This window comes from Capricornis sumatraensis, chromosome 20 (genome assembly GCF_032405125.1).
Source record: "Capricornis sumatraensis isolate serow.1 chromosome 20, serow.2, whole genome shotgun sequence".
NCBI lineage: Eukaryota > Metazoa > Chordata > Mammalia > Artiodactyla > Bovidae > Capricornis > Capricornis sumatraensis.
Window position 1 is genome coordinate 7,690,416 of NC_091088.1, and position 26,777 is coordinate 7,717,192.

General features: G+C 47.7%; 1 protein-coding gene across 1 annotated transcript; it reads right to left on the reverse strand.

Moving 5' to 3' along the window:
- Nucleotides 1-918: 918 nt before the first annotated feature.
- PDPR (pyruvate dehydrogenase phosphatase regulatory subunit) lies at nucleotides 919-26,777 on the reverse strand. Its single transcript, XM_068992299.1, has 17 exons — nucleotides 26,554-26,777; nucleotides 25,344-25,477; nucleotides 21,709-21,790; nucleotides 21,454-21,617; nucleotides 20,547-20,668; nucleotides 19,688-19,805; nucleotides 18,797-18,946; nucleotides 16,401-16,593; nucleotides 15,097-15,221; nucleotides 13,299-13,454; nucleotides 12,352-12,485; nucleotides 11,830-11,978; nucleotides 11,244-11,356; nucleotides 10,042-10,136; nucleotides 8,485-8,574; nucleotides 3,329-3,511; nucleotides 919-1,323 (listed from the first exon to the last, which is right to left on the reverse strand). The coding sequence occupies exons 1-17, from the start codon at nucleotides 26,775-26,777 to the stop codon at nucleotides 919-921; spliced, it is 2,637 nt and encodes an 878-aa protein (XP_068848400.1).

The following is a 26,777-nucleotide window of genomic DNA, read 5'->3' on the forward strand; positions in this document are numbered from 1 at the left end:
CAGCGGCTCCTGTGGCAGGGACATGGGAGGCTGACCTGAAAGTTACGTGGGCTTGGAGAAGAGGACCATCAGGGTGGGGTGGCTGAACTGTGAGCAGCTGAGAGAAAAGCAGCACTGGTTCCAGCAGACTCAGCACTGCTGAGCTGCACTTTGAGGCCAGACTCTGTCAGCTGGGAAAGGCAACCCAGAAGGCAAACTGGCCTTTCTCTTCAAACAGTGTGGCTTACTTGTCTACTCAGCCAAACAAACCAACCAAAAACCCCCTCACTGTAGAGGTTAGCAAGAGATGAAGAAACTTACAGGCAGGTGGCCCTTGCCCAACAGTCTGATAACCGGGTCAGTGGGGAGGCCCAGGAGGGTTAACTGTTTATCTCTGCTAACCCCCAGGTATCGTCCTCACGATGCCTCTCTTATCAGCGAGGTAGGTGATTATCCTCCTGACAGAGGGCTCAGGGAGCCAACCCGAAGCACAAAGAAACGGGAGAAGGACCTGCCCGGCTCAAAAGCATAAGCTGTTCCACAACAGCAACCCACAGAATTCACAGGTTCTTCCAAGGAAACAGCCCCACAGAGAAGGACACTTAGCCTGCAGCCTGCCTTGCTTCAAGACACAGCACGTGAAGTCAGGCTGTCAGCACAACCCACCTCACAAGGAGTCTGCTCCTACCCTCTGCCACCACGGGAACCTGAGAGGTGGAGTAGCGGCGACCGGCCCAGAGTATCTGGAGATGGGGGACGCAGGGGGAGGAGGAGATAGAGGGAGACAGGAGGGAGCAAAGGAAGAGTAAAAAGTGGGAAAATCTACCGGGAGAGAAGAGATGGGAGGCCAAGCTTAACTCAAGAAAAGGGAGGGGTCGGGAGGAGGAGAACAACCCCTATGATGATGAGAAGGAGGGGTGGCAACGAGGCCACCTGGCCTCACTTCCCGTGCAAGTCACTCAGCTCGACGTCCTCCTTCCGGCGCTTATGGGTGAGGAGGGAGGGGACCGGGTAGAGCTTGGCCTTGGCCTGGAACCGGTGTCCTGCAATGTCAATCTCATATTCTCCCCGGTTGATGAAATCCGCTGTCACCACCTGCTCCTCCCCTGTGTCCTCGGAGAAGTTGTGCACGAAGCCCAGACACACGTGGCGCTCCAGGGTGTAGCCGTAGGCGCTGCTGGTGGTCTTGCCCACGTACCGCCCATTCCGGTAAATGGGCTCCCCCCACCACGGCCAGAGGTCCAGGTCTGTGTCGTGGTCGTCCAGGATGAACATGGTGAGGCGCTTGTACACTCCATTCTGCCTCTGCTGCAGCAGCGCGTCGCGCCCGATGAAATCCACGCCCTAGGAAAGAGAGGCGGCGCTCAGAGGTCAGGCCCCGGCGTCACCGCGGAGGACCGCCCCTCCCCCCTCCCCCCTGCACGCTCTGGAGAAGGCGTGCTTCCCACTGTGTGGAAACCTGCGTTCCCAACACGAGACACCTTCAGAGGATCCTTGTAACAGCAAGGTATACATCGTTCTGTTTTATAAACACATTTCAATCACGAGACCACACAGAACAAAAACAGGCAGAAAAATCTACACTTAAAAGTGCTTGTTCGAACTGTTTTAGAAAAGCAATGTTTTTATATAATTTCAACAAAAAGTCCATTTATATATTGCATGCATATATATTTATGCATATTACAAAAAAGAAAAATAAAAAATTTAAAAAAGTTTTCTTTTTATATTGGAATATAGCCAATTAATATATTGGAATATTCCAATTATTTGGAATATATTAACTCCAATATAATATCCCAATTAATTGGGATATATGCTGGGAGGGATTGGGGGCAGGAGGAGAAGGGGACGACAGAGGATGAGATGGCTAGATGGCATCACTGACTCGATGGACGAGAGTCTGAGTGAACTCCGGGAGTTGGTGATGGACAGGGAGGCCTGGCGTGCTGCGATTCATGGGGTCACAAAGAGTCAGACACAACTGAGTGACTGGACTGAGCTGAACTGAATTGATTAGCCAATTAACTGGAATATAGCCAATTGCAGTCCCCTGAACTACAAAGAGCTCAAACCAGTCCATCCTAAAGGAAATCAGTCCTGAATATTCACTGGAAGGACTGATGCTGAACCTCCAATACTTTGGCCACCTGATGCGAAGAGCTGACTCACTGGAAAAGACCCTGATGTTGGGAAAGACTGAAGGCAGGAGGAGAAGGGGACGACAGAGGAGGAGATGGCTGGATGGCATCACCGACTTGATGGACATGAATTTGAGCAGACTCTGGGAGTTGGTGACGGACAGGGAGGCCTGGCGTGCTGTAGTCTGTGGGGTCGCAAAGAGTAGGGCACAACTGAGCAACTGGAGTGAACTGTTCACGGAGTGAACTGGACTGATAGCCAGATAACAATGTTGTGACAGTTTCAGGTGAACAGTGAAGGGACTCAGCCATATATGTGTATCCATATATAGATCCATGTATGTGTCTATCCCCTACCCCCTGCCCCCCGCCCCAGGCTGCCACATAAAACTGAGCAGAGTTCTCTGTGCTATACAGTAAGTCCTTGTTGGTTATCTATTTTAAATATAGCTGTGTGTTCACATCCATCCCAAACTCCCCAACTATCCTTTTCCCTCATTCTTCCCTAAAATAAACTTAACAGTGACTGTGTCTGGAAAAAAAATGAGTGATTTTAATTTTGTTTTTCCCTATTTTCCAAACTGAGTATTCTTTAATTTTATATCAGAGAAAAATACTTACCTAATCATTCAAAAAGAGCAGCAGAGATCTACCATGTTGTTTGGTAGAGGATGACTGCTAAAAGGTTTCGTTAGGTGAAAAAAGTAAGGTGCAGCGTACCAAGTGTGCGGTGTCCAAGCACCACAGTTAAGGAAGCAGTGAAGGGGGACTCCTCTGCGTGCTCTGCACGGATGCTCTACAAGGAGACAGGGCTCTGGTGCTTCTGGTCAAGCTGGCAGGAGGGCTGGGGGCACTCAGAGCGGGGAAAGAGAATTTTATCCTCTTAAATGGTGATTTAAAAAGAGCATTTCCATATATTAATTTTGAAACAAAAAAAACTGGGAAGTTGAATGTAATGTGACTCATTTGTACATGTTTGTGGCAGGTTAATGAATCGCCATAACCAACTCTGGAAAACTGCCCAGAAAGCACTCAGTCTAAAACAGAGCACAGTGCCCTAAACGCGTGTTGGCTATCTGTCGTGTTTCCTTAGTCAGTGTTTTACCCCTCAGACATCCTGAGGCCCCAGCCCCTGTCCACCTGTTCTCCTGCAGGCTCCCTGCCTGGAGAGCTGAGGGCGGCGTGGAGTATGCACATGAGTACAATACCTTGTCTAACTTCACCCGAGACTCTCCTCCACATTCCAGGGGTGTGGTGAGGGTGTTTAAGTCCTGACCCCAGAAGGCAAAAAACTTCTCAATTCGGAGACTACGAAGAGCATAATACCCAGCATTCCGGATTCCGTATTTCTGGCCCACACTCATCACTTCATTGTATACGTGCAGGGCGTACTAGAGGGAGAGACGAGAGGTCAGTAACGAGCAGACCTTCAGCACTGAACATGGCGCACGGCTGGCTGTCCCTGCTACCTGGACAGGGCGGGAGGTTGGACATAATCCTCAGGAGCCCCATTGCCACAGCCCAGACTTAAGCTCCAGGAAAGCAGCACCTGTCTCTTCACTTCTCTAGAATGTCTAGGATCTAACCACACAGCAGCACGACATAACTCACAGAAGCTCTCTTACCACTCAGCAAACAACCAATCTCATACCTGCCTCTCCGACAGCCACGCATCCTCCCCGCCGTGTTCTCTTGCCCCTGCTCCCCAACCCTGGTCCTTCCCTCGTGCACTGGCCCATGCTGTGAAACTAGTATTGCACATAACTCTAGGTGTGCATGCACAGCTCTGATCTGTCACACCAACTGTGGCATCTCAGCCCTGGAGCAGGTCACAGAGGATCTCCCACCACGTCCCGCAGCATCCAGTCTCTCACACTGCTTTGTTTTTGGTTCCAGATTTGTTTAAGTACCAGATAACTTAAGTGAGCAGAAAGTTTTCCAAACTGAAAGCAAATAATCTAAACATACTATGTTAAGCCTAAAGGCCAACAACAGCTATACTGTTTACTTTAAAAACTGTAACTCAGAGAAAACAAAACACAGAAGAATGAGAAAGACAGATGTTATATAATCCACACTTAGGTGTGGAATCTTTAAAAAAAAGACATACCAAAAAAGACTCCACAATAGCATCCAAACTCACAGAACAAGAGACCAGATTGGTTACTGGTAGGTAGAGGGGTGAGGACTGGAGGAAGGTGGTCAAAAGGTGCAAACTTCCTCGTAAGGTAAACACTAGGGATGTAGTGTACAACATTCAGCTACAACCGACACTGCTGTGTGGCACATACGAAAGTTAAGAGTAAACCCTGACATTTCCTGTCACCACAGGAGACATTTGTTTTTCTTTTTTGTTGAAGCTGTATGAGACAGTGAATGCTAAGTCTACGTAAGTCAACCCATTATACTGTCCACCTCAATCTTATACAATGATGTATATAAATTATCTCTCAGTATAACTGGGGGGAAAAGGAAAAGCAGCTTCATTGGTATTGCAATTCTTTAATGTATATGGCTCTATAAACTGTACTACTGCAGCAAACAGGCCTCGACTAAACAGAACAATGTGGTCAGGACGATTTTAGATGTGGAAAAGGGAGTCTGAGCTATTGGTACAACACAGCCTGTGGTATGTGCGTAAGTCAAACACTGGAGATAGCAAAGGTGGGTGGAGGAGACCAGTGGGGACTGGCTGGGCAAAAAGAGTAAGAATGAGCCGTATCTTAGGCGGGTTCAGTGTCTCAAGCTGAACGCTTTGTGTCTGAGGTAAGAGGAAGACAGAGGAGGAAAGACTGAAAGCAAGTTACTAGTCTTGGACTAGAGAAGAAGAGCCAAGGGAAAAGTAGGTCCCCACCGTTGACTCACTTTCTCACTAAATGCCAGGCATTGAGGGTAAACAATCTGCCGTCTGCCACCACGCTTCTGGAAACCATCTCTTCTAAGAGACAAGTATAACCTTCTTGAGGACAAAGACCAGCTTGAAAAGAACCCAAGCAGTGCAAAAATTACCTCTTGGATTCATGGAAAACATGAGTAAGAATGGGACCAGCCCAAGAAAATCAGGTAGGAAACAGGGCTTCCCCCTCCTGATAGACTCTGCTGATTAATGACCTGGGAGCAGGTGGTAACAACTCAGTGACCATATTCACAGTTGATCCCCTGTCAGTACAGGCGAAATGTATCAGCTGTATGTGTATCAGCTCTTCTCAAATTGTAACATTTGAGTGTGAAAAAGCAGATCAAATTTCATGGGATGGCAAATCCATGCTTGTCACAACTGGACACAGGAAAGAAAATGCAGGAATAAAATTGTTAAGAAACAAGAAAAATGATTACTATTTGTATATGGTCAGACTGAACTCTGGAAGTTCCAGAGAAACAACTAAAAAACAGCTATAAACAGTAAGACAGTTTAGGAAGAAAACAGGTTAAAGCATTAATAGAAGAAAATCACCTAGAAGATACTAGAATAAAGATACCCTTCCTATTCACAATAGCAACACCACCAAAATATTATTCATATAAATTTATAACATCTACATGAGGAAAACTTCAAAATGCTTCTGAAGGTCACACACACACGTCAGGGAACGTTTAACAGGAGGACTCCTGCGTGCTGTTTTCTGGCTCTCATAAATCCTCTGTTCCTTATCAGTTCCTGGTAACGACTGGAGCGGCACACTGGTCCCAGGACTGAGGTCATGAGATAAAATGCATGCGTGGATTTCCTTCAGTAAACACTCTCCTTACGACAAAACTGCTTAGTCACGACCCTCTTTCTCGAGATATGGACTGTCTTCTGACATTTCCTTGGTAACAGTTGCTGTACGTCTGGTTTTCTGCTCTTTGTCATTGTTGAAAGAAATTCCTTGCACAACAGCCTATATATACTCACAGAAGGATCATTAAAGCACCCTTGCTCCACCAGAGGCTTGGGTCCCCGTGTCTTTCTCTCTCTCTTTCCCCCTCTGGCTAATTCTCTGGAGCATGGAAACCCGCTGAGCTCACTCTCCTGCCCGGGCTTTCAAGACCTCTTTGAGAGAACGCCCTGTGCCTTCGTGAGCAGTGCAAGCCCTGTTCAAGGGTTTTTTTGGTTCTCTGCGTAAACCAGGGAACATTAGCTTCTTTCTCTCTTTCACTTTCTTATCGTCGACTCTGGACCACCAGGTTCCGGTCCATTAAAGGACCACAACACACACACACAAACCCAAATATAAAAGGTACATTCTGATTGTAATATTCAACACATGTAAGAATGTCAGTTCTTCCTAACTGACAAACATAACACAACCCAAAAAATCAGGGTGTTTTTAACTAGATGATTATAAATGTTTATGAGGGAGCATAAGGAAATAGGAATTATTTTCCAGAGTTTTCCAAGCTGTGAGGGAGGAAAGCATTACCAAGTATTAAAATGAACAATAAAAACTCAATAATTAAGATAATGTGGTCCTGGATAAACAGAACAGAATAAAGGTTCAGAAATATACCCAACAAAAAATATACAAAAAAAAAAACAAAAAGCAAAAAAAACTAAAAACTAAAAACAACAATAAAAAAGAAATATACCCAAATGTAGCAACTTAGTATGTGATAAAGGTAGAATCTCATGCCGATTGGTCATCCATGTTAGAAAAAATAGTCTGATCCACAGCTCATAAAGTGTACCAAGAGACAGTGCAAAAGATTGGTGCATTTAGATATTTAAAAAGCCCCACAAACCCATAAATAGCAATAACACAAACTATAAATAAATTTAAAAAAAACCTGAAAACACCAGAAGAAAAGTGGAAAAATTTTATAACTCTGGGGTGGGGAAGCCCCTTCTATGTATCAAAGTTTGGAAGCCACAAAAGGTTGATCAATTTACCTACAAAAAGAATAAATTTTTTTTGCAACATATGGAACATTTTCCATAATAAAAAGTAAAATTAAAAAAACCCTTCTACACGGTAAAAAAAAAACAACAAATCAAGACAAATGGGAAAAAAAAATTTACGACTTAATAGTAAGGACTGTCTGGTTCAGAGAAATTGGGAAAAAAGACAAATAATTCAATATAAAAATGGACAAAAGACAGAGCCAGAACATTCATTCATATAGCACTTACTAAGCATTTACTATGTGCCAAGCTCCTCTGTGCTGGTGATACAGAAGTTAAATAACTCTGCATTCAGCAAACCTGTATTTAAAATGGTTAAACTGTTGAACAAAATAAAGAAAATATATATTCTGAGAGACACTGGTAAGCACCCTGAAGAAAAACAGGGAAGGGGGCTAGGGAGGAAGGGGCTGGTGGACACAGCTTTGAAGGTCTCATCAAGAAGGCAAGAGGTGTGAGCAGACCTGAAGCAGGTGTGGCCCTCAGCCTGGTGGCGCTATGGAGGAGGACGGACTGCCAAGGAGAGCGGAGGGCAGGTGGAAAGGCCCCCCGACGCTTCAGACACTCGCCCAGCAGGGAGTGAAGGGCTGGGAGTGGGAGGCAGAAAGAGGGGAGATAGGAGCAGCAGTGAGAAGGGCAGGAGGAGCGGTGCAGGCCTGCGGACAGGCTTTTACTCAGAGGGAGCCGGGTTTTGAAAAGCAGCTCCATCTCTTGCATAAAACTGCACTGACAAACTGCTTTGCCCCCATCGGCCCAAAGCCTGACAACCTGGTGCCGGTACAAGCAATAAAGAAAAAGGGACTCTTGTGCACTGTGGAACTTTTTATAACAGCCAAGGACGAGAAACCTGTAAATGTCTGTTAATAGCAGACTAGTTAAACTATGATTCAGGGCCTTCCCTGCCAGTGGCTAAGACTCTGCACTCCCAATGCAGGAGGCCTGGGTTCCATCCCTGGTCACAGAACGTGCTGCAACAAAGACTGGAGATCCCACATGTTGCAACTAAGGCCCAGCACAGCCAAATAAATCACTTAAAAATAAATGATTCGACTATATAATGGAATACAATGGAATACTGTAGCACTTTAATTAAAAAATGAAGGAAAAAAGGAAAAGGAAGCTCTTTCTTAGGTCCTGGCAGGGGAAGATCTGTAAACCATTCAGTAAAACAATCAAGATGAAGAAGTGCAGTATGCTTCCACTTGCGTTTCTAAAAAGGGGGTTGTGAAGATGTCTTTGAACTTGCTTCCATACGTACAAAACTCTGACGTGATAAGCAATTATATCACTGGTGGTACCTGGTGAGAACTGGTCAGTGGCGCTGAACACATTTTAGAGATGTTTAATTTTAGACCATGCGAATGTTCTAGACCTACAGAAAACAGTAAAAATGTCACACCCTCTCTCAGGCAGCCGGCTGCGGCGAGGAAGGCTGGCAGACGGGCCCTCTGCGGCCCCCCACCCCCGCCCCGCGGTGCTCACCTCTATGGGGATGTAGAGCATGAACCCCGGCTCGCCCGTGTGCGTCATGCTCATCACCCGGATCCCGTTGGCGTAGCCCACGCTCATCTCCTGTGGAGACCAAGGGAGGGGGTCACCGTGGAGGTGTCAGAGGATGAAGGTCTCAGGAGCCCTCTCATTAGCTCTGCACCCTCCCTGCGTCTGACCCTGGAGGAGACAGACACATGTGAATGAAGGAATTTCTTCCCCGATGGTCAGCTTCCAGGCAGTGGGGTCCCTAGGCACACAGCCCAGCCTCCCAACGCCCAGCTGAGGAGCGCCAGCCCAGCCGCTGGGGGAGTGGAGGGTCTTTGACAAGTAGGAAACACGCCTCTCCACAAGGTCCTGCTGAAGATCTGCTGGTTTTAGTCAGGACACCAGGAGCTATGAAGAGCAGGCAAATGTTCCTTGGTGGACCTGGCCGACCAGCCCTGGGCATCTGCCCCAGAGAAGACACTGGTTCACCTGCTACCCTGGGGGGCAGACACTGGCTCCCCGTGTTCTGAACACGTTTCCAGCAGCAGTGACTCAAAAGGGCCTCTGACTCGACCACGCTCTGTGGCGGGGTGTGGGGAGCCCCAGAAGGCCCCTAGCAGGCTGCCTCCACGGGGAGGCACAAGGGTCTGGGGCAAGCCTCTTCTCAGAGCAAAGAAAGGGCTCTGACAGGGCCGGCCGACAGCTAACAGAGCTTTCTGCTGCTTTAACTGTGCCACAGAGAAGAGAGAGCTGTGAAGTCACTTAAGAGGAACCTGACTTCAGTCTGAACTTCAAAGAGCACCCCATCAGTAACTGTCCCAGAGCTGCCTGTGACAGCTGCCAAAACATCCGTCTGTGCAGACCTCTCCATTAGCCACTTCCCAGTGTTCAGCTGTCCTTCTTTTCACTCAGTTGCACTTTGTTTCACTCAGATCTACTTGCCAAGTATAAGAAAGAAAACCATGTATGTTTAGGGATTCGCCTAGCCACTTCTTATCTGAAGGGGCCACATACACAGAAGTTACTTCATGGGTGGAAAAGAGGAAGCTCTGCATGGAGAGAAGGGACCTGACCTTGGCTGGCGTTTTTTGGCATCAGTCTCATAATACTACAACATAAAAATGTAATCCACTGCTACAGAAAGCAATGGGCTTCCCTGATAGGTCAGCTGGGAAAGAATCTGCCTGAATGCAAGAGACCCTGGTTCAATTCCTGGGTTGGGAAGATTGCCTGGAGAAGGGAAAGGCTACCCACTCCAGTATTCTCCAGTATTCTGGCCTGGAGAATTCCGTGGACACGACTGAGCGACTTTCACTTTCACAGAAAGCAATAAATATATAGAACTGATATTGAGAAAAGTTAGGTCCACTTTAAGGATATCAATGTTTATTAAATAAGAAGACTGTAAAGAATGGAAAATAGTGGATATACTCATTTTGTTTGCTTAATGAATATAAGAATACGCTCTGTGGATGTTAACACCATAATGAGAACATGTAATTGTCATCTCTATAAAAGAACATTCCCTGCTTATTTAAAAACTAGAAGTTTTCCAGTACTCACCTTGCAGAACAGACTTGGGAAGTGGTCTGGAGTCATAGGAGCATAGGACAACTCAGATAGCACGTCCACAGCTCGAGGACCAATCAGGTTGAGGGCTAAAGGGGAAAGAAAAGGACATGTCTGGCTGCTCCAGGTGAACAGCTGAGCCAATGGGGAAGGTCTGTTCTGGACTTGCTCACCTATGGCCAGGTCTGGGTGGCAAGACCATGAAAACCTTCCTGTGTTTAGGCAGTCCTAGGATGCACCTAGATTCTGGCAAACACACTTATCCCGACAAGGCTGCTAACTGCTGTCACTGACTCCTGGCATGTGAGAGCCTGGCCAGTTGTGGCCTCTTCCTGGGTACAAAGGAAGACGAGTCTCTACAGCCTCCTCTTCAGGGAGACTGGGAGCATGAAGCCAGAGGACAGGAGTCCACTCCCAGGCCTGGCCCTGAACACCTGCAGAGGTCCCGCTCCCCGCCTCTTCCCAGTGCAGCTGTGTGATGGAAAAGCCTCAAACACAAATCAGTAACAGGAGAGCCCCGGGAGAGCTGCCCCCTGGCTGGGATCTGTGACAGCAGCTGAGCACGTCACACATCAGATACCCTCAGACGGACTGGAAAACAGGCTGGCTTCCGTAAGCCTCTAGTTTTCCAATCTGGTAGCAAGAAGGCCATCATATTTGCTACGATGAACTCGCCTCTGGTGGAGGCAAGGCAAGGGTCCTTTAAGTGAGAAGCAGGGAGGGGTTAAAGCTGAAATTAGCGGGTAGAAGGGCTGCTCCATGAGAGGATTGCTGAGGGGGAGATAATCAGGGAATAAGTTAACCATCCTTAAGAAGTATTTACTTACTAAAAAAAAAAACTAAAGGGAAATTGTGATGAAAACAACATTTACATAATGAATTAAAATAATTTAATAATGAGTCATTCGTTAATTCAACAAATATTTGCACTCTGATTTGCTGACTGTAGGGGATACAGCAGTAACCACACAAACAGAGAAGCGATAAGTCATCCCACACTTCACTTATAACATGTGGGGAAGTGCTAGCGATCCATTGGCTACGACCAGGAGCCTCTTACAAGAGGCTAATTCTGACACTCCTGAACACCAGATATGAAGAAGGCAAATGGAGAAGACAAACCTGGATCACTGGGCCAGCTGACCCCGGAGGGCCCCTGACCCCAGCAGGCCCCCTGACCATGGAGGGCCCCTTACCAGTGTATTTCCAGGTGACGTCCTCCAGAATTAGGTTGCTGTCTTCTGGCATGTATTTCTTAAGCCAAGCCCAACAATGGACCTGCTGGTCGGTTGGAGAAATCATGAAGAAACTGAAAGTGAGACCAAAAGTAATCAAAACCAGGCAGCAGAAGAATGATCAGGAAGCAGTGGGTTCTCAGCTAGAGTGAAAGCAACGGACAGAACGTGCCCAGCGGTCTCTTCGCTTTCAGGAAGGGCCAAGAGCACATCCTTCTCAGACACACCACGTCAGGACAAAGCAAGATCTGGCGTTCTGCTAGTGCCAAGAAATCATACAGCCTACTAACGTAAGATAAGGCACCTTCTCCAAGTAGAATAACTAATTCTCCACACTAGGTTTTAAATAATCTGGTGCGTTTTTTTCCCTCTCCTCGTGGCGGGGTGGAGTGTGCGTGCGTGCGTGCGTGTGCACGGGCACTGCTGATGAACTGGACATGCATTAATGAAATGTTTTTTGTTCTCGGTGTTATTAACGATGTCCTGCAAAAGTGGCCACGCCATCTAGGGCCCAGGTGTGGAGGGAGCGGGGCGGCGGCTGGCTCACCTGCGCTTGCTCAACCGGGCTATGCTGCAGTCGTTTTCGTACCCTCCACGCTCGTTGAGCATGCCGGTATGCACGATGTGGCCCACGGGCACGTCAAGGTCATTGGAGAAGAGGTACTGGAGAATTTCTAATGCCTGATCCCCAGTGGACTGTAGGGTTGGGGAATGAAACAGAGATAACAGATGTAAGAACCTCTGGCTGGCATCGCGGCCTGACGTGCAAAGCCACTTGCTGAGAAAATTCAACTAGCTGGGCCTCGCGCAACAACATCTGCAGATTCACCCCACTGCAAGGAGCTCAGGTAAGCTAGCTACTGATTCTAGTGTCAAACAGGCCTCTACAAGCAGAGAAAGAATCAGAAACAAAGAGCTAAAAATTCCTGAAAATGTTATAATTCAGTTGACACACTAAAATATACCCGAGTTCTTACAGAATCAGTTTTGAAGTGACAGATGAAAAACAAGAGGCATATAATAAACATGCATGTTTCCAAGTCTGTTCTTTTGGTTCTCAAATACTTACTGTTATTTCAAACTTTGTGAAAGAGGACATGTCAATGACACACACGGCTTCCTTACAGCACTTGACTTCCGACTCCACAATCTCAAACCAGTCTGGCTTGTAGAAAGTCTTGCTCTGCTCCAAGGCCAGGAGGTCTACAGGACAGAGAAAACCAAAGGAAGAAGCAAAAGGAGGGGATTTGTCCTGGTGAGTTTCCTTGATAGCTTAGGACAGTATAATTGGTTTTTATTATTTATTCTCCCAGGAACACAGTCGAGTATACTGATTTAAAAATGAGGTTTAGGACTTCCCTAGTGGTCCAGTGGTTAAGAATCTGCCTGTCAGTAAGGGGACACAGGCTTGATTCCTGACCCAGGAAGATCCCACATGGAGCAACTAAACCTGTGCACACAACTCCTGGAGCCCGCGTGCCCTGGAGCCTGCGCCCTGCAACGAGAGCCCGCGCGCCACAGCCGGAGAGCGGGCCCGGTGCGCCACAGCTGAGGGAGCCCCCGTGTACCACAACCAGAGAGGGCCCCCCGTGAGCCACACCCGGAGAGCGGCCCCCGTGCGCCACAGCTGAGGGAGCCCCCGTGTACCACAACCAGAGAGGGCCCCCCGTGAGCCACACCCGGAGAGCGGCCCCCGTGCGCCACAGCTGAGGGAGCCCCCGTGTACCACAACCAGAGAGGGCCCCCCGTGAGCCACAGCCGGAGAGCGGCCCCCGTGCACCACAGCTGAGGGAGCCCCCGTGTACCACAACCAGAGAGGGGCCCCCGTGCGCCACAGCCGGAGAGCGGGCCCCGTGCGCCACAACCGGAGCGCGGCCCCCGCGGGCCACAGCTGAGGGAGCCCCTGCTCGGCAACAGAGACCCGGCACAGCCAAAAGTCCGTAAATTAAAACCAGACCAAACCAAGATTTATTATTCTTAGGACAAAAGAACAAATACGAGAACGTGCCTTCTTACCCTTGTCTGGTGGCACGAAGTACTTTGGCCTCTCGAATCCATGTTTCTCCATCCACCTGGCTCCCTGCGCGTCCAGCCGGTCATAGAGAGGAGAGGTGCGTAACTGCCTTCCAGTCTGGAAATCCCAGCGGGGAACCTTCAGGTCGTAGAGCAGAGCTAGGAGACGGAAGAGCAGGCCGTGAGAGCCCAAGCCACAGAGCTGAGCACCCCTATCCACGAGACTCTGGAGCTGCTTCCATTCAAAAGAGCATGCTTTCCAGGCTGCTGTAGCCCAATTTCCCAACAGTACCCAGTGTGACAGGAACATTCCAGAAGAAAGGATTGCATTGTAAGAGCTGGTGTCGCCCCTCCACAGAGTTATACAGCTGTGAGTCACGTCAAGACTCCAGATCTTTGTTTATAGTTATTTTTAAGCTGGCAGGTGGAAACAATGGGAGAAAGGGTTCTAAACCTTGCTGAGCTCCCAGCAGGGATGAAGGTCACGTCTACACAGAACACGGGAGGTTATATAGTGTGAAACACCGGCACCTGCTTCTTTCCAGTGCATGTGTGGTTGGAGTCTCAGACCTGTCACACACTTGCCCTGGCATTTAACCATCTCTGAAGCAAAAGGGCACACAGCGCACTTGATATGGAACCTGACAGGTTGCACAGTTTGTCCCACTGACATTGTTACATAACAAGGCTAGGGGCAGAATTCACTTCTCCTGATGTCCAATCTGCAACAGCAGTAAGTAAAAATATCCAGAAAGAGTATGATCTTTAGTGTCTTCCAGAGAGAAGACTGGACTTCACACAAGGCCAAACAAGAGGTACTTCGCTGAGGCAGAAGCAAGCCATGCTGCCCTCTCTGAACGGTCCAGATCTCTCCTGGGCTTTAGGCTCTACCTTCCAATTCCCCATTTTCTGTCATGAAAAAACTTGCAACTCATGAGAATCAGAGAAGGGCCCCCGAAGTGCTGTATCTTTAAGAAGCTCAAGCTTCATTACGATCTGCACAGAAAATAAAAAATCTTGGCAGTCACACATACGGCTACCAGCCTGTGCACCACAACCACTGAAGTCGGTGTGGCCTGGAGTCTGTGCTCCGCAAAGAGAGAAGCCGCTGCAATGAGAAGCCTGCGCACCACAGCAGAGCAGCCCTCCTTGCCAGAACTGAGAAAGGCCGCACGCAGCGCCGAACACGCAGCACGGCCAAAAGAAATACATTATATATATAGATATTTTAAGCTATCTCTAAAGAGCTCACTGGGAAATAAAAAGCCAAGACAAGATAGTAATCCTTCAAAGTCAGAAGCAAAAACAAAGAGAAAGCAGGAATGCATGTCTGGCATTTACAAGAGAAGTGGTTTCCTATTTGGTGAGCATATGGTGGGTTGGGGTTGATGATGAGAGCCACTTATGCTTTGAGACTAACTTGACAAATTCTCTGCCTTGGAAAGCAAACCATGATCTCAAAGACCAAGTGGGGAGTGTGAGCATTCACTGCAACACAGCAAAGTGAAAAGAAGGCAAAGACAAGAATGTTCAAGAAGCTGCTGCTACGCGCCTGACAGGAGTGACCCCCGTGCGTCCCAGTCCACTTCCTGGTCACGGAGGTGAGTACTGTACAACACACTAAACAAAGCAGTCCACACATGTCATGGGCATTAACACCCCCAACACAGGCCTGGAACGGTCAAACGCCAGAAGCCCAGCTTGAAGCGACTGCTGAGGAACCGAGGAAGAATCTGCCCTGTGGAGACAGAGCCAGCCAGACGCCTGCAGAGAGGGGCAGTGGGGATGCAGCTTCACTCACGCATGACCTCCATGACACGGTGGCGCAGGAAGGTTCGGCTGCTCTGGAGGGCTCCAAACCGCTTCAGGTCCAGTTCCCAGACGTTTTCCGAGGGGTAGCCGTGCACCATCCATTCAGCGAGGTACCTGCAAAGGGGGAAGTTGCCAGGCCTCTCAGCGCCGTGACACTCTCAGCGCAGGACTAGGACTCCAGCACCAACGGGATCGAAAGACCCTGTCTTGTCAACACTGGCTGAGTGATTCTCTAATTCCTTAACTTCTGGAGGAAGCAAATGAGATCCACCTACTGCTCTCACAAGACCACCATGAGGACATGAGCACTAATGGTAAGACTGCCTGGGAAGTATTAGGGCACGGCAGCCCACTCCAGTATTCTTGCCTGGGAAATCCCACGGACAGCAGAGCCTGGTGGGCTACAGTCTACAGAGTCGCAGAGTCAGACATGACAAGTGACTCAGTACACACGGGTGAAGAAATAAGGCTAAAATAAACATACAAATGTACTCTATACATGTTGATCTTTTTCCCCCTGTAAAACAGTCATCTCAGGAGGTTATATAGTTATATGGCCTATCACCTTTCCTCCAAACATTTTTGGTAACTTCTAATCTATAACTGTCTTCAGAGCCATTCCACAGTTCACCCAAGTATACTTACTAGTCAGCTAATTAAAAATTTTTTTAATTGTGGTGAAATACAGACAATATGAAATTTACCATCTCAACCATTTACGAGTACATACATCAGGGATGTTATGTATTTTCACACTATCTGTAATGATCACCACCATTCACCTCCAGAATTCTTTTCACTTCCCAAACAAACTACATCCAGTCAACAGAGACCACCCCCCGCACCCCCATCAACCACCATTCTATGTCTGTCTCTATGAACAGCACTACTCTTATGCATTCAAATAGGTGGAATTTTGTAGTACTGTCCTTTTGACACTGGCTTTATTTTTATTAGCACCAAATTTTAAAATAAAAACTTGGGTGATGAGCATGATCTTCTACTCCGCTCACCAACACTACTTCCAAACTCAAAGAAACACATTCGAAGGACCAACGCTTGTTATGACTGAAGCAGTACAGACGTACACCCCACTGGTTCCCAGGCTAGCTCCTCAAGAGGGGTTCACAGTGACATGCCTGCAACAAGGGCCGAGTACCTTTACAGGGACAGAGCTCTCTACGGACACGTGTCGTCCGCTTACTACGAATGTGCTGGACTAAGTACATCACAGACCATGTGAACAAGAAAGGAGGAAGCCCAGCAAGCCCAGTCTGAGTGGGAAGGACTTACTTTCCAGCTCCTCCACCAAACGAAAGGCCTGCGGAGTTCATTCCCACCAGGACGAAGTAGCCCCGCACTGAGGGAGACTCGCCCATGATGCACCGCATGTCTGGGGTGAAGGTCTCGGGGCAGTTCACCAACTTCACGATCTCCAGCGTCTCCAGCTGTGGCATCCGACGCAGCAGGGAACTCAGCAGGGGCTCTGAGCGACACAACAGACCCAAACCCAGTCCTCAGCTTGAGGGGCCTCAAAACTGCCTTCCCCTACACACCTCGCCTCCTGCTCCTTTCCCAAAGTGTCTTGGGGAGGTTTTGTGAGAAGAGCCAACTGGGCCATCTATCAGAAGCGGAAGCCTTGGTGGAATTACGGGACATCCCTACAAAGTTCTTGTCATAAAGACAGAGAAAAAAAGATACTCTGTAGAAAGGAAAGGTGCTATGGAAGAGCAGATACTATGTGTGGCCCTCAAATAAAATCTCATAGGCATCAGTGGTAGGAAAAAGCTCTTAATTAAAAGGCCCCCAAAGAGATATGCAATAAAAGGCAGTGTTTTCCTATGTTCTAACAGCTGCGAAAGACAGATCCTCAGCTTGTTTTAAGGTCAGTCCATCACCCAGGAAAGATCCAGTGGGACAGGGATCAAGATGAAGCCAGACTGAAGCCGGCTGGCAGGGGCATGGGACGTCTGTATGTTATTCTCTTCACTTGTAAAAGTCTGAAATTTCCCCAAATTAAGGGAAAAAAAATTAAGTTCAAGTGGAAGAAAGGACACTCTTCATGACAGACCTTTTCATACCTTTTGAATTTGGAATTACATGATTATATTGCCTATTAAATAAATTATTTAAAAACTGAGTAAAAGAACATATTAACGATTTCGCTTTTAAAAATTCTCTTCCATCTTAAATGAAGTCCTATCAAAAGAAGGTTTCAAAAAAAAAGAAAGTAGGTTTCCTCCTAGCCTAAAATTTTAGCAATGAGCTTAGACGAAAAAGTGAGAAGACAAAATTAACCAAGATTTTAATTTTAGGTCTCTGAATCGGCTTCCCAGGGACTATATCCTTAGACCAGACAACCTCTGTGGACAACCAAATGGGGTTGTTACAAAGATCAAATAAGGAATCACAGGTATACCTTGATTTGTTTCCAGACTATTGTAATAAAGTGAATACTGCCATAGTGAGTTATGTGAATGTTTTGGTTCCCTCAGCGCATATAAAAATTATGTTACAGTGCATGTAAAAATTATATTGTATTATGTGTTCAACAGAATTATGTCTAAAAAAAACGAATGGACAGGATATTCCCTGGCAGTCCAGTGATTAGGACCCCACACTTTCACTGGTGTGCGCATGGAGTTCAGTAGCTGGTCAGGAAATTAAAATCCTGCAAGCCTTGTGGGGAAAAGAACACCAAAACCAGAAAAAGCAAAAACACAATACCAATATACATACCAAAAAATGTAAATTAAAAAATACTTGGCCAGATATACAAGCAACCTAAGTGTCCATCAACAGATGTGGTATATATATACAATGGCCTGCTATGCAGCTATTAAAAAATTTTTTTGCTACTTGCAACATGGACAGACTTAAAAGGTATTATGTTTAGTGAAACGAGTCAGAGAAAGACAAATACTGTATGCTATCACCTATATGTGGAATCTAAAAAGGAAAGAAACTAGTGAATGTAACAGAAAAGAAATGGATACAGACGTGTGGTTATCAGTGGGAGAGGGAAGTGGGAAGGGGCCAGGTAAGCGGAGGGAGTCCAGAGGTACAAAGTACTAGGCATGAAATAAATAAGCTACAAGGATGTACTGTACAACACAGACTACAGTATTTCATAACTATTAATGGAACATAGCCTTTTAAAATTGAGAACTGCTATATTGTTTGTACACATGAAACTTGTATATTGTGTACATCAATTTTATCTCAAAAACGCCACTGAACATTAAACAATTTCTGCTCAGACTTCAGTATATTATTAGAACTATAAAAAGGTATAAAAAAAAAACCCTTACTGCTAAAATATGCTATTATCCGAACCTTCAGCGAATCCTATCTTTCGCAATTGACAGATCACTGATACAACAGAGAGATCACTGAAGCAATGCACAGACCGCAAACCACAGATCCAATGACGCACAGCACCGTGGAAGAGCCTGAAGCCCTCCTGCAACTGCCGAAACTCGAGGGACGGAAGTCAGAAAATGCTGTTGGAGAATGGTGCCAATAGACTTGTTCAGCGCAGCGTTTGCCACAGACCTTCAATTTACTGAAACAAACTCAGTATCTGAGAAGCACAATAAAATGAGCCATGCCTGTGTTTCTGAAAAGGCTTTAATGTGTAACATCTTAGACAAATACAAGGCTCTCATGTTAAAATCTAGTTTACATACCAAAATGATCCCAGTCTTCCTGCAGATTCTGAATCTCCAGCTGGTTCTTGCCCTCAGTGAAAATTGGTTTGGGGTTTTTCTCAAAGCCCCCTGACAGGATGCCACCCTGCCAGTTCCGAATATAAATTCTTCCATCGGCATCTACAACAGCTGAGAGGGAAAAATGACAAGGGGTAGGGAGCAGAAGAGAACACAGGGTTTAGAGGCAAGCCAGCTGTCTACACGGACAGAAAAAGAAGTTAAACAGAAACACCTAAAATTGCCCGTATTAACCAGGCAGTGTTCAGTAAACACAAGCATCATTAGCTTTAAAATGCTTTTCCCAGTCATGGGCGAGGATGCTCCTTCCAGATTTATTGTGGAGACTGTTTTTCCGATTACCCCTATACCAATCACTTACCTAGAAGCTTTGACTAGTTCTCAGAATCAAACCACATAACTGCCACTGTGCTAATGAAAGCCTGACAGAGGGGACTGCAGAGTCCACTTTAGGGATGAAGACCTCCAAGTGGTATCGAACCCTCCCTACGGCGCTGAGAGTCACTGAGCAGCCCGAGTTTAGAGCTCACCAGTGACATCTCCACAATGGGTAGCATTATGTCAACTCTAGGTTACACTCCAGACATGGCCAAGTCAGACCTCTGTCTGGGACTACAGTTAGCTTGCAAACAAAGAAACAAAACTGCTCAAATGGTACGCCCACTTTGGTCATCCTTTCATAAAGAGACATTCAAGTCAAGTTAGAGCGGGGTCCACTGCCCTGTAACATGCTCCAGAAAAGAAGTGAAAAGACTCTTCTGGGCGCAGTCTGTCCTCAGCAGAAAGCCTTTCTTGGCAAAGGACGGAGCAGGGGCGAGGAGACAAGAGTAAAAACAAAGTGCAAGTCCTCACTTGGCGTGCTGCTCGGCAGCGGGGTCTCCCAGGGGCGAGTCAGAAGGTAGAAGTGTTCGCAGGCATGTAACGGGATGCTAACCGGCTCCTCGCTGCACAGACCCAGCTCGTATGCCCACTACAGACGCACAGAGGGATGGGTGGGTGGAGAGGAACAGAAAGGCGCGTGAGCAAGGGCAGCCTCTTGAGACGAGTGTCACTGCAAGCGGCTCCTGGGCGCTCCCGCTCCCCATCAGCTGTGAGAAGCCGACTCCCAGCTTTAGTTCCTAACGTTTTCGGAGGGGAGCAACACTGTACCAGCTGAGCCACGGAGTCTGCTTTCTGAGCAGAGCAGACAGAGCCACCAGCTCGGAAGGGGAGCCAGGCCCTTGGAACCCCAAACACCAACCACGAAGACCTCCACGTGCCGGAAAGCACTCCTGGCTGCCCCTAGGACCGTGGAGGGGGGCAAGGGACAGTCTGCCTTCTGCGCTGCAGGGTTTAGGGTCCTGACACGGAACCCACGCTCCCGACACAGGGGCACCCCAACGCTCGTCTGCTGGGTGGTGGGATGGCACGAACCACCACGCAGCCCGAACAGGGACCGAGCGCTGTCCGCGCTGACTCTCTGGGCCTCCCTGAGCGGGGCTGCCCCTCGGCCAGGGCGGAGGGGGACGGCGCCCAGCTTCCTTCCACGTGAGGGGCAAGGGCGGGCTTCCCGTGTGGAGCGGGGGATTCCGAGTTTTCCCGGCCACAGAAGGAACAGTGTGTCCCGGACGCCTGCTTAGTCCATCAGAAGACTAGGCTTACCTCTGTACCCCAAATGCTGGAGACAAAGTTAAATAAGAAAGGCAGCGACCCAGTCTCGTCACTGACCTACCTGACCAGCACAGTTGACAAAATACTGGCACTGGATCTGTCCTTTGTCTGTCTCCACGCCGGTGACTTGACCTCTTTTGACCATAACATGAAGAATACTTGTCCGGTCATAGATCTGAACACCTGTCCCAAGGTAAACACAGAGTTGGGTTTTGTCATCTGCTGTCTCAGAGTCAGGCATTTGCAGCAGCTTCTCAACAAACACTGAACAGACCAGGGCCATGCTTTAACTTTGGAATCCAAAACACTCCTGGAACCACATCCTGAGATGGTAGAAATGGGCCTTTCCCAAGACTGGAAAGACCAGGCCAACTGAAAAACCCAACTGAAGCACATAATGAAATCTCAGGGATCATGGGACTTCCCTGGCGATCCGGCAGTTTGGGTCCACGCTTCCACTGCAGGGGCCTGGGTTCCATCCCTGGCTGGGAATCAAAGGCCCACAAGGGGCATGGCGCAGCCAAACAAAAATCCAGGGATCCTTAAAGGGGCAGGAGAGAAACAGAGCCACAGGGCCGCCTCAATCTTGATCGACCCACACCACGAAGCAGTTCATCCAGAGCGGACACCACCACAGATGAGCCTTCCCCTCGTTCATTCCAACCCCAGGACATGACCCCAGCTGTGCATTAAACCCCCGAGGCATGTGCCAGCCTTGGAGCTTCTCAAGTCCTGTGGAGGGAGAAAGGCCCTTACACCTAAAATGCTCTAAGCAGGACTGAAGGCAGCGCCTAGGAGACTTAACAAGAAAAACATGGCCCTGAGGGAAACTGCGCCAACAGGTACCGCGCTGAGACAAAAACTCAAGAGCCGCGAGCCGGAGTTCCATGCAGACGCTGTCTGGTGGCCCTGCCGCCGCTGAGCCGCTCTCCTGAGACCACCCCTCTCCTCACCCCGCGCCCACTCACCACTCTGGGAGGCGGCACTGGCCAGGGCGAGCGCCACGTCGGCGGAGGACACCACCGCGTCCTCGGGGACGTGCATGGCCCCCACCAGGTCGTGCACGTTGAGCAGAGGGTGCAGCTCGGCCACTTTCTTGGGGGAGATGATCTCGCAGGGGATGCCTACGACACTGGCACAGAACACAGGGGCACAATGACATTCCCCGGCCTCCGCAGAGGTCAGCTGACAGGAAGTCGGGACGGGCTCAGCCTCATACGTACTTCAGCCTCGAGTTGATGCGCTTCAGGGAGATGAGCCGGTCCTGAGTTTGGGCCAGAAAGATGGAGCCCGTCCTAGTATAACCTGGAAGGAAAAGCAGCCCAAACTCAGACAGACCGGGCCACCTGCGGGGCACAGTGGGAGCCCACCAGACTGCCAGGCGGGCGACCCGCAGGGAGTCCTGGACGGGCTCAGCTCACAGCTCTGCGAGGGACGTAACTGTGACCCCTCCCTTCTGCACCCCTTTGGGTAACCAGGCCCTTTTCTCCTCGGTCCTTGGTGGGCACGTAACCGTGGCGATGGCTGTCCTCAGCGCAGCCACAGGCCTGTGACCTGCACTCAGCTGGTCTGACCTCCTGGAACACTGGGGCTTGAGCCAGAATAGAAGGTGGAGGTCCCTCCTCTCATCTCAGGAGCAGCAGTGTCCCGGCCAGCCCACCCTCCTTCCAGCTGAGGGCCTGGGTCCTCACCACCTGGCTCCACCCTGCCTCCAGCTGGCAGCCGCCTCCTAGTCCACAGGCCCCAGTGGCCTTCCAGAAGCTCCTTGTTGCCCAGCTTAGCCCCGGGCAATTCCTGGTGTTTGCAGTCAATGTACTGGATGTGACCACTACGACACCTGAGTCAATGACAAGCCTCCCAGAGTGCAATGTCTTATCAGTTCTCATGAAGAAAAGCTTGAATCAGTCAGGTGTCTTTTTAAAACGGAAATATAGTCATGATCATTTCAGAGCCTGGTTTTTGTAAGTATTAGACATATCCTCATTATATTTATTCCTTTGCTCTGTCCTAGGACATACAGAAAGCAAAAATGTTCATACCACTGTGAAAAATAACTTGCTAAGTACAGGTCAATGTTTGTTCACAGTTCTGTTTGTCTTCGACTGAAGGTAGAGTTAAACACTATGGTCGGAAGTCTCTGAGTTTGCTTTTTTCCCCATAATAAAGCTGTTATTCATCTGAAATGCAACTATGTTATTTCTGCTAGTATTCCACTGTTGGTTCCCTCCCATTCTGATAGTTTTTTTTATATTTGAGTATGAAGAATATCCAAATCATTCTATAAGTCAAAACTACACAGCCTCAAGCCAGAAATATCAACTACTCCCCACTTCCCCACCATGCACTGCGTTCCCCACTTACTCTGGGGGTGACCACCCTCAGCTGTTGTTGTTGAGGTGCTATGTCATGTCTGACTCTTTTGCGACTCCATGGACTACAGCCCCCCAGGATCGCCTCTGTCCATGGGATTTCCCAGGCAAGAATACTGGAGTGGGTTGCCACTTCCTTCTCCAGGGGATGTTGCTGACCCAGGGATCGAACTCTGGTTACCTGCACTGGCTGGTAGATTCTTTACTGCAGAACCTCCAGGGAAGCCCAGCCAACCTCAGTATTTTCTGATTTATCCTTTCTATATTTATTTGCAAAATAATGTATATTTTTTTATTGCTTCTTAGTTCTTATACAAAAGCAGTGCATTTTATACAGCTTTTAACGTCTTGGTTTTCTCATGTAACAATGTATCCCAGAGATCATTTCATAACAGTTCACAGACATCTTTCTCCTCCTTTTTACATCTACTTAATACTCCTGTGTGTGGACTTCATCAATTTTATGCATGCATATTTTTGTGCAAGATATTAAGTGGAAAAAACAAGGTACAGACATGCTTAATACAATCTCATTTTGGTTAAAAAAAAGTACTCATGAACAAACCACAGAGTGGTAACCCTGTGGTGGGTATTCAGTGGGAAGGTTGACTTTTTCTTTTTATATTTCTGTATTATTCACGTTTATCATAGTAATTTATTATATATATTTAAAACTTTCTAAAAGTTCCTTATAACCCACAAAATATTTTTAAAAATTAATTGGTCATCAACTTGGTAAAGTGGCTTAATCTACCTGCATCTAAGTTTTTCAACTGTAAAAGAATGACCCATCCTTACTATAAGGTCAAATAATACATGAAATACTTCCAGAAGACTATTAAAATTTTTAATTATCACATTCAGTCACCTGACAAAAATTTATCAGGTACAAAAGAAGCACAGCAGAAACTAATTTTGTATAATGAGGACTCCTGAAGTGACCCAGTAACTCTGAGTTGAATGCAGTTACCATACACCTCATGTGAGTGAACTATTTCAGAAGATTAGCTTATCATGCGGCACCATTAAATCTAGGTTTTGGGACTTCCCTGATGGGCCAGTGGTTGTTAAATCTCTGCATTTCCACTGCAGGGCGGCGGGGGAAAGTCTGACCCCTGGTTGGAAAACTAAGATCCTGCATGCTCCTAGGCGAAGAAAACAAAACAAAACAAACTAGGCTGTAGAGATGTCATTTAATGTCTCAAGCAGTCCCCCGGAGGACCGCCGTCATGGCAGTGCACACCCGTCCATCCTGCCGGACAGCAGACTCCTCCATCAGGGAAACCCCCGTGTCGTGTCTCACTGCGGCCCTGGCGGATGGCACCGGGGTGACACGCTGAGGAGATGCCCTTGCTCTCGGCTGCCTGACTTCCTCACTGCCCCACAGGCACCAGGGAGAGATCAGGCCCAACAGGGGGTTCCGGACGGTGACCCAGAACAAAGGCTAGACTCAGTTATCTTCCCGAAGTCCCCATCCCTCTGGACTCTAACACGGGAGGAGTGCCAGGCGCAGCAAAGCACGAGTCACTGAACCAAGGGACCAGGAGTCAGCAGTGCCCCCTCTGGGCCTGTAGTGGACCCTCTTCTGACTCAAACCCTGGTTAATGCCTGATTCAAGTCATTAAATTAAATCTGTCCGAAAAAGACTGAAATACATTTAGGTCCGTGTCTACCATGTTTAAGTTACTAGAAAATCAGTCTTAAGTTACAATTTACAAATAAGGTTATACTTCAGTTGGCAAAAATAGAAGCTACCATTCTTTGTCAGCATTAATCTTGATGTATCTGTGATTTGAATGACACAAGGCCTGCAAAAGAGCATCCCTCACACAGGCTTCGTCCTGTCGTCAGCACCGGGCCTCACCATCCCCTAACAGTACTGTGGTCACCAAACTGCTTCATCAGTGATGAAACTAGCTTTGACTCTGGGCTTCTTGCTAACATGTCACCTTACAACAAAGTACTATATTTTTCTTTCTACCTTGCTGCCATATGGATCATGGTCTTAGATTCATCTTCCTGCTCTTGGGACTCTTGCTTACTCCAATAAGTGGCTTATAGGCTGTGTCCTTATTCCCCTAATTATACAGGTACGGAGAAACACATGTATGTGCTTTATAGTTAGAAATACCAGTAAGTATCAATATTTGGGTGGGTCAAGCTATGATTTAACCATCAAATACCTGAAGTTAAGGTGCCAAGTGTTGCCACTTATTATACTTTGAGGAGTGGAATATATAGGAAATGGCCCAGGAAGATTTTCACCTCATAAGAATAACAGAATCGGACAAGGAACTAGGGTACTGATTGAAGACCCTCCACCTACAGATAAGGAAAGTGAAGACAGTGCTACAAGCTCGGAGACTCGCCCACGGCCAGAGCCGGACAAGTGGCAGGCCCGGCCTGAGGCTCAAGCCTGATTACCAGATCAGCAGGCCACCTTGGTGCAGCGCTAGAGCGCCGAGTACAGGTCTGGACTACCTGCTTACCTGTTTGGATCCCCGTTTCTTGCTCTAACTGGTGGTAGAGTTTGTTTGAATAATCTGCCATCTTTTGCTCGATGGCCAAGTGCCTGGCGGTGCTTAGGATGCCAGCACAGAACCTCGTAGAGCCAGCAGCCAGCCTGCAGGATAGATTGTTAGGGAGATGCATATGTCAGTGAACACAGCAAGGTCAAGGTCCCTCATTACACCGCTGCTGGAACGGCCACAGACGGAATCAACCTCACTGTCTATCAACACAAGAATGAGTTAAAATTTTGGAATTTCACCTATACAACATTAAAAAAAAAAAAAAGAACACTTTCATGGACCAATCCTAATGGAGCAACTCTAATGAAAAGGGCGAGGTGAGGAAAACTATTTAGGGTATGCTGTCACTTGTATGAAAAAAATAAATAAATCTCCAGATACCCGCATACCCACCTACCAACGCTTATTTGATTATATATGGAGAGGGTTATCTGGAATGGTACCTAAAGAACATAACTCACTTCCATAAGGGGAACTTGTAGTCAGAGGTTAAGGAGCTGAAGGAGACTTTTCCTATGTACTCCTTTACACATTTTCAATTCTGAACTATGTAAATGTGTCACCTATTCAGAATTTAGAATGAAGTCCGATTTGTAGCAGGGAACAAAAGCCTGGAACAGAAAAAGGACACTAGAGGAAATAAAGCCTCAACTTTAGTTTAAACGAATGTATCAATACTGGTTCATTAACTGAAACATTAATCCTTACAGAAGATGTTGGTAACAGATGAACATGGATGTGAGGTATACGGTAACTCCGCACTATCATTGCAACTGTTCTGTACATCTAAAGTAATTTAGATTTCTAAAATAATCAAAGAAAAGGAACAGAAGTAAGACAGAATATAGCCAATTTCATTTCAGCTCACAGAAGAAGCACCCGAGTCACAGTATTTATTGTTGAATTAATACAACAAAGAGAGCAAGATGTACTTTAAACCAGAAATAAATACATCATTTATCTACTTGTCACGTCTCAATCTCTGAAAACTAGAAAACAGGAATATTAGGCATCACAAAACGAAGTCCTGAAGATTTCATTTTTGTACTTTATTCATACTATTAGTGACATTTAGGTTAGCTATCGGTGGGTGAGCATTACTGAGATGACAGAGATGAGGGAAGCCGAGAGCAGTAGAGCCCCAGGCCGTGGCCAGCGGGAGTCCTACCTGCCCTGCTCCAGGAGGACGACATCCTTCCACCCCATCTTGGAGAGGTGATAGGCCACGGACGTGCCCATGATTCCACCACCGCAGACGACCACCTGCGCTCGGGCGGGCAGGGCCACGGGGGGCGCCGCGGCCACTGACGCGCTGCCTCTGGCCGGGGAGCCCTCCCGCCATCCTCGGCGGCTTCCCGGTCCTCGGACCACCGCCAGCAACCGGTGCAGCAT

Excerpts from the sequence above, each read along its gene's own strand:
- PDPR (XM_068992299.1), bottom strand. The coding sequence starts at position 26,777 with ATGCTGCACCGGTTGCTGGCGGTGGTCCGAGGACCGGGAAGCCGCCGA. Across the intron at positions 19,806-20,546 it reads TTGTCAACTGTGCTGGTCAG|TGGGCATACGAGCTGGGTCT; the intron begins GTAGGTCAGTGA and ends GTGCGTCTGTAG. Across the intron at positions 18,947-19,687 it reads GCTGCCGAGCAGCACGCCAA|CTGTTGTAGATGCCGATGGA; the intron begins GTGAGGACTTGC and ends TTTCCCTCTCAG.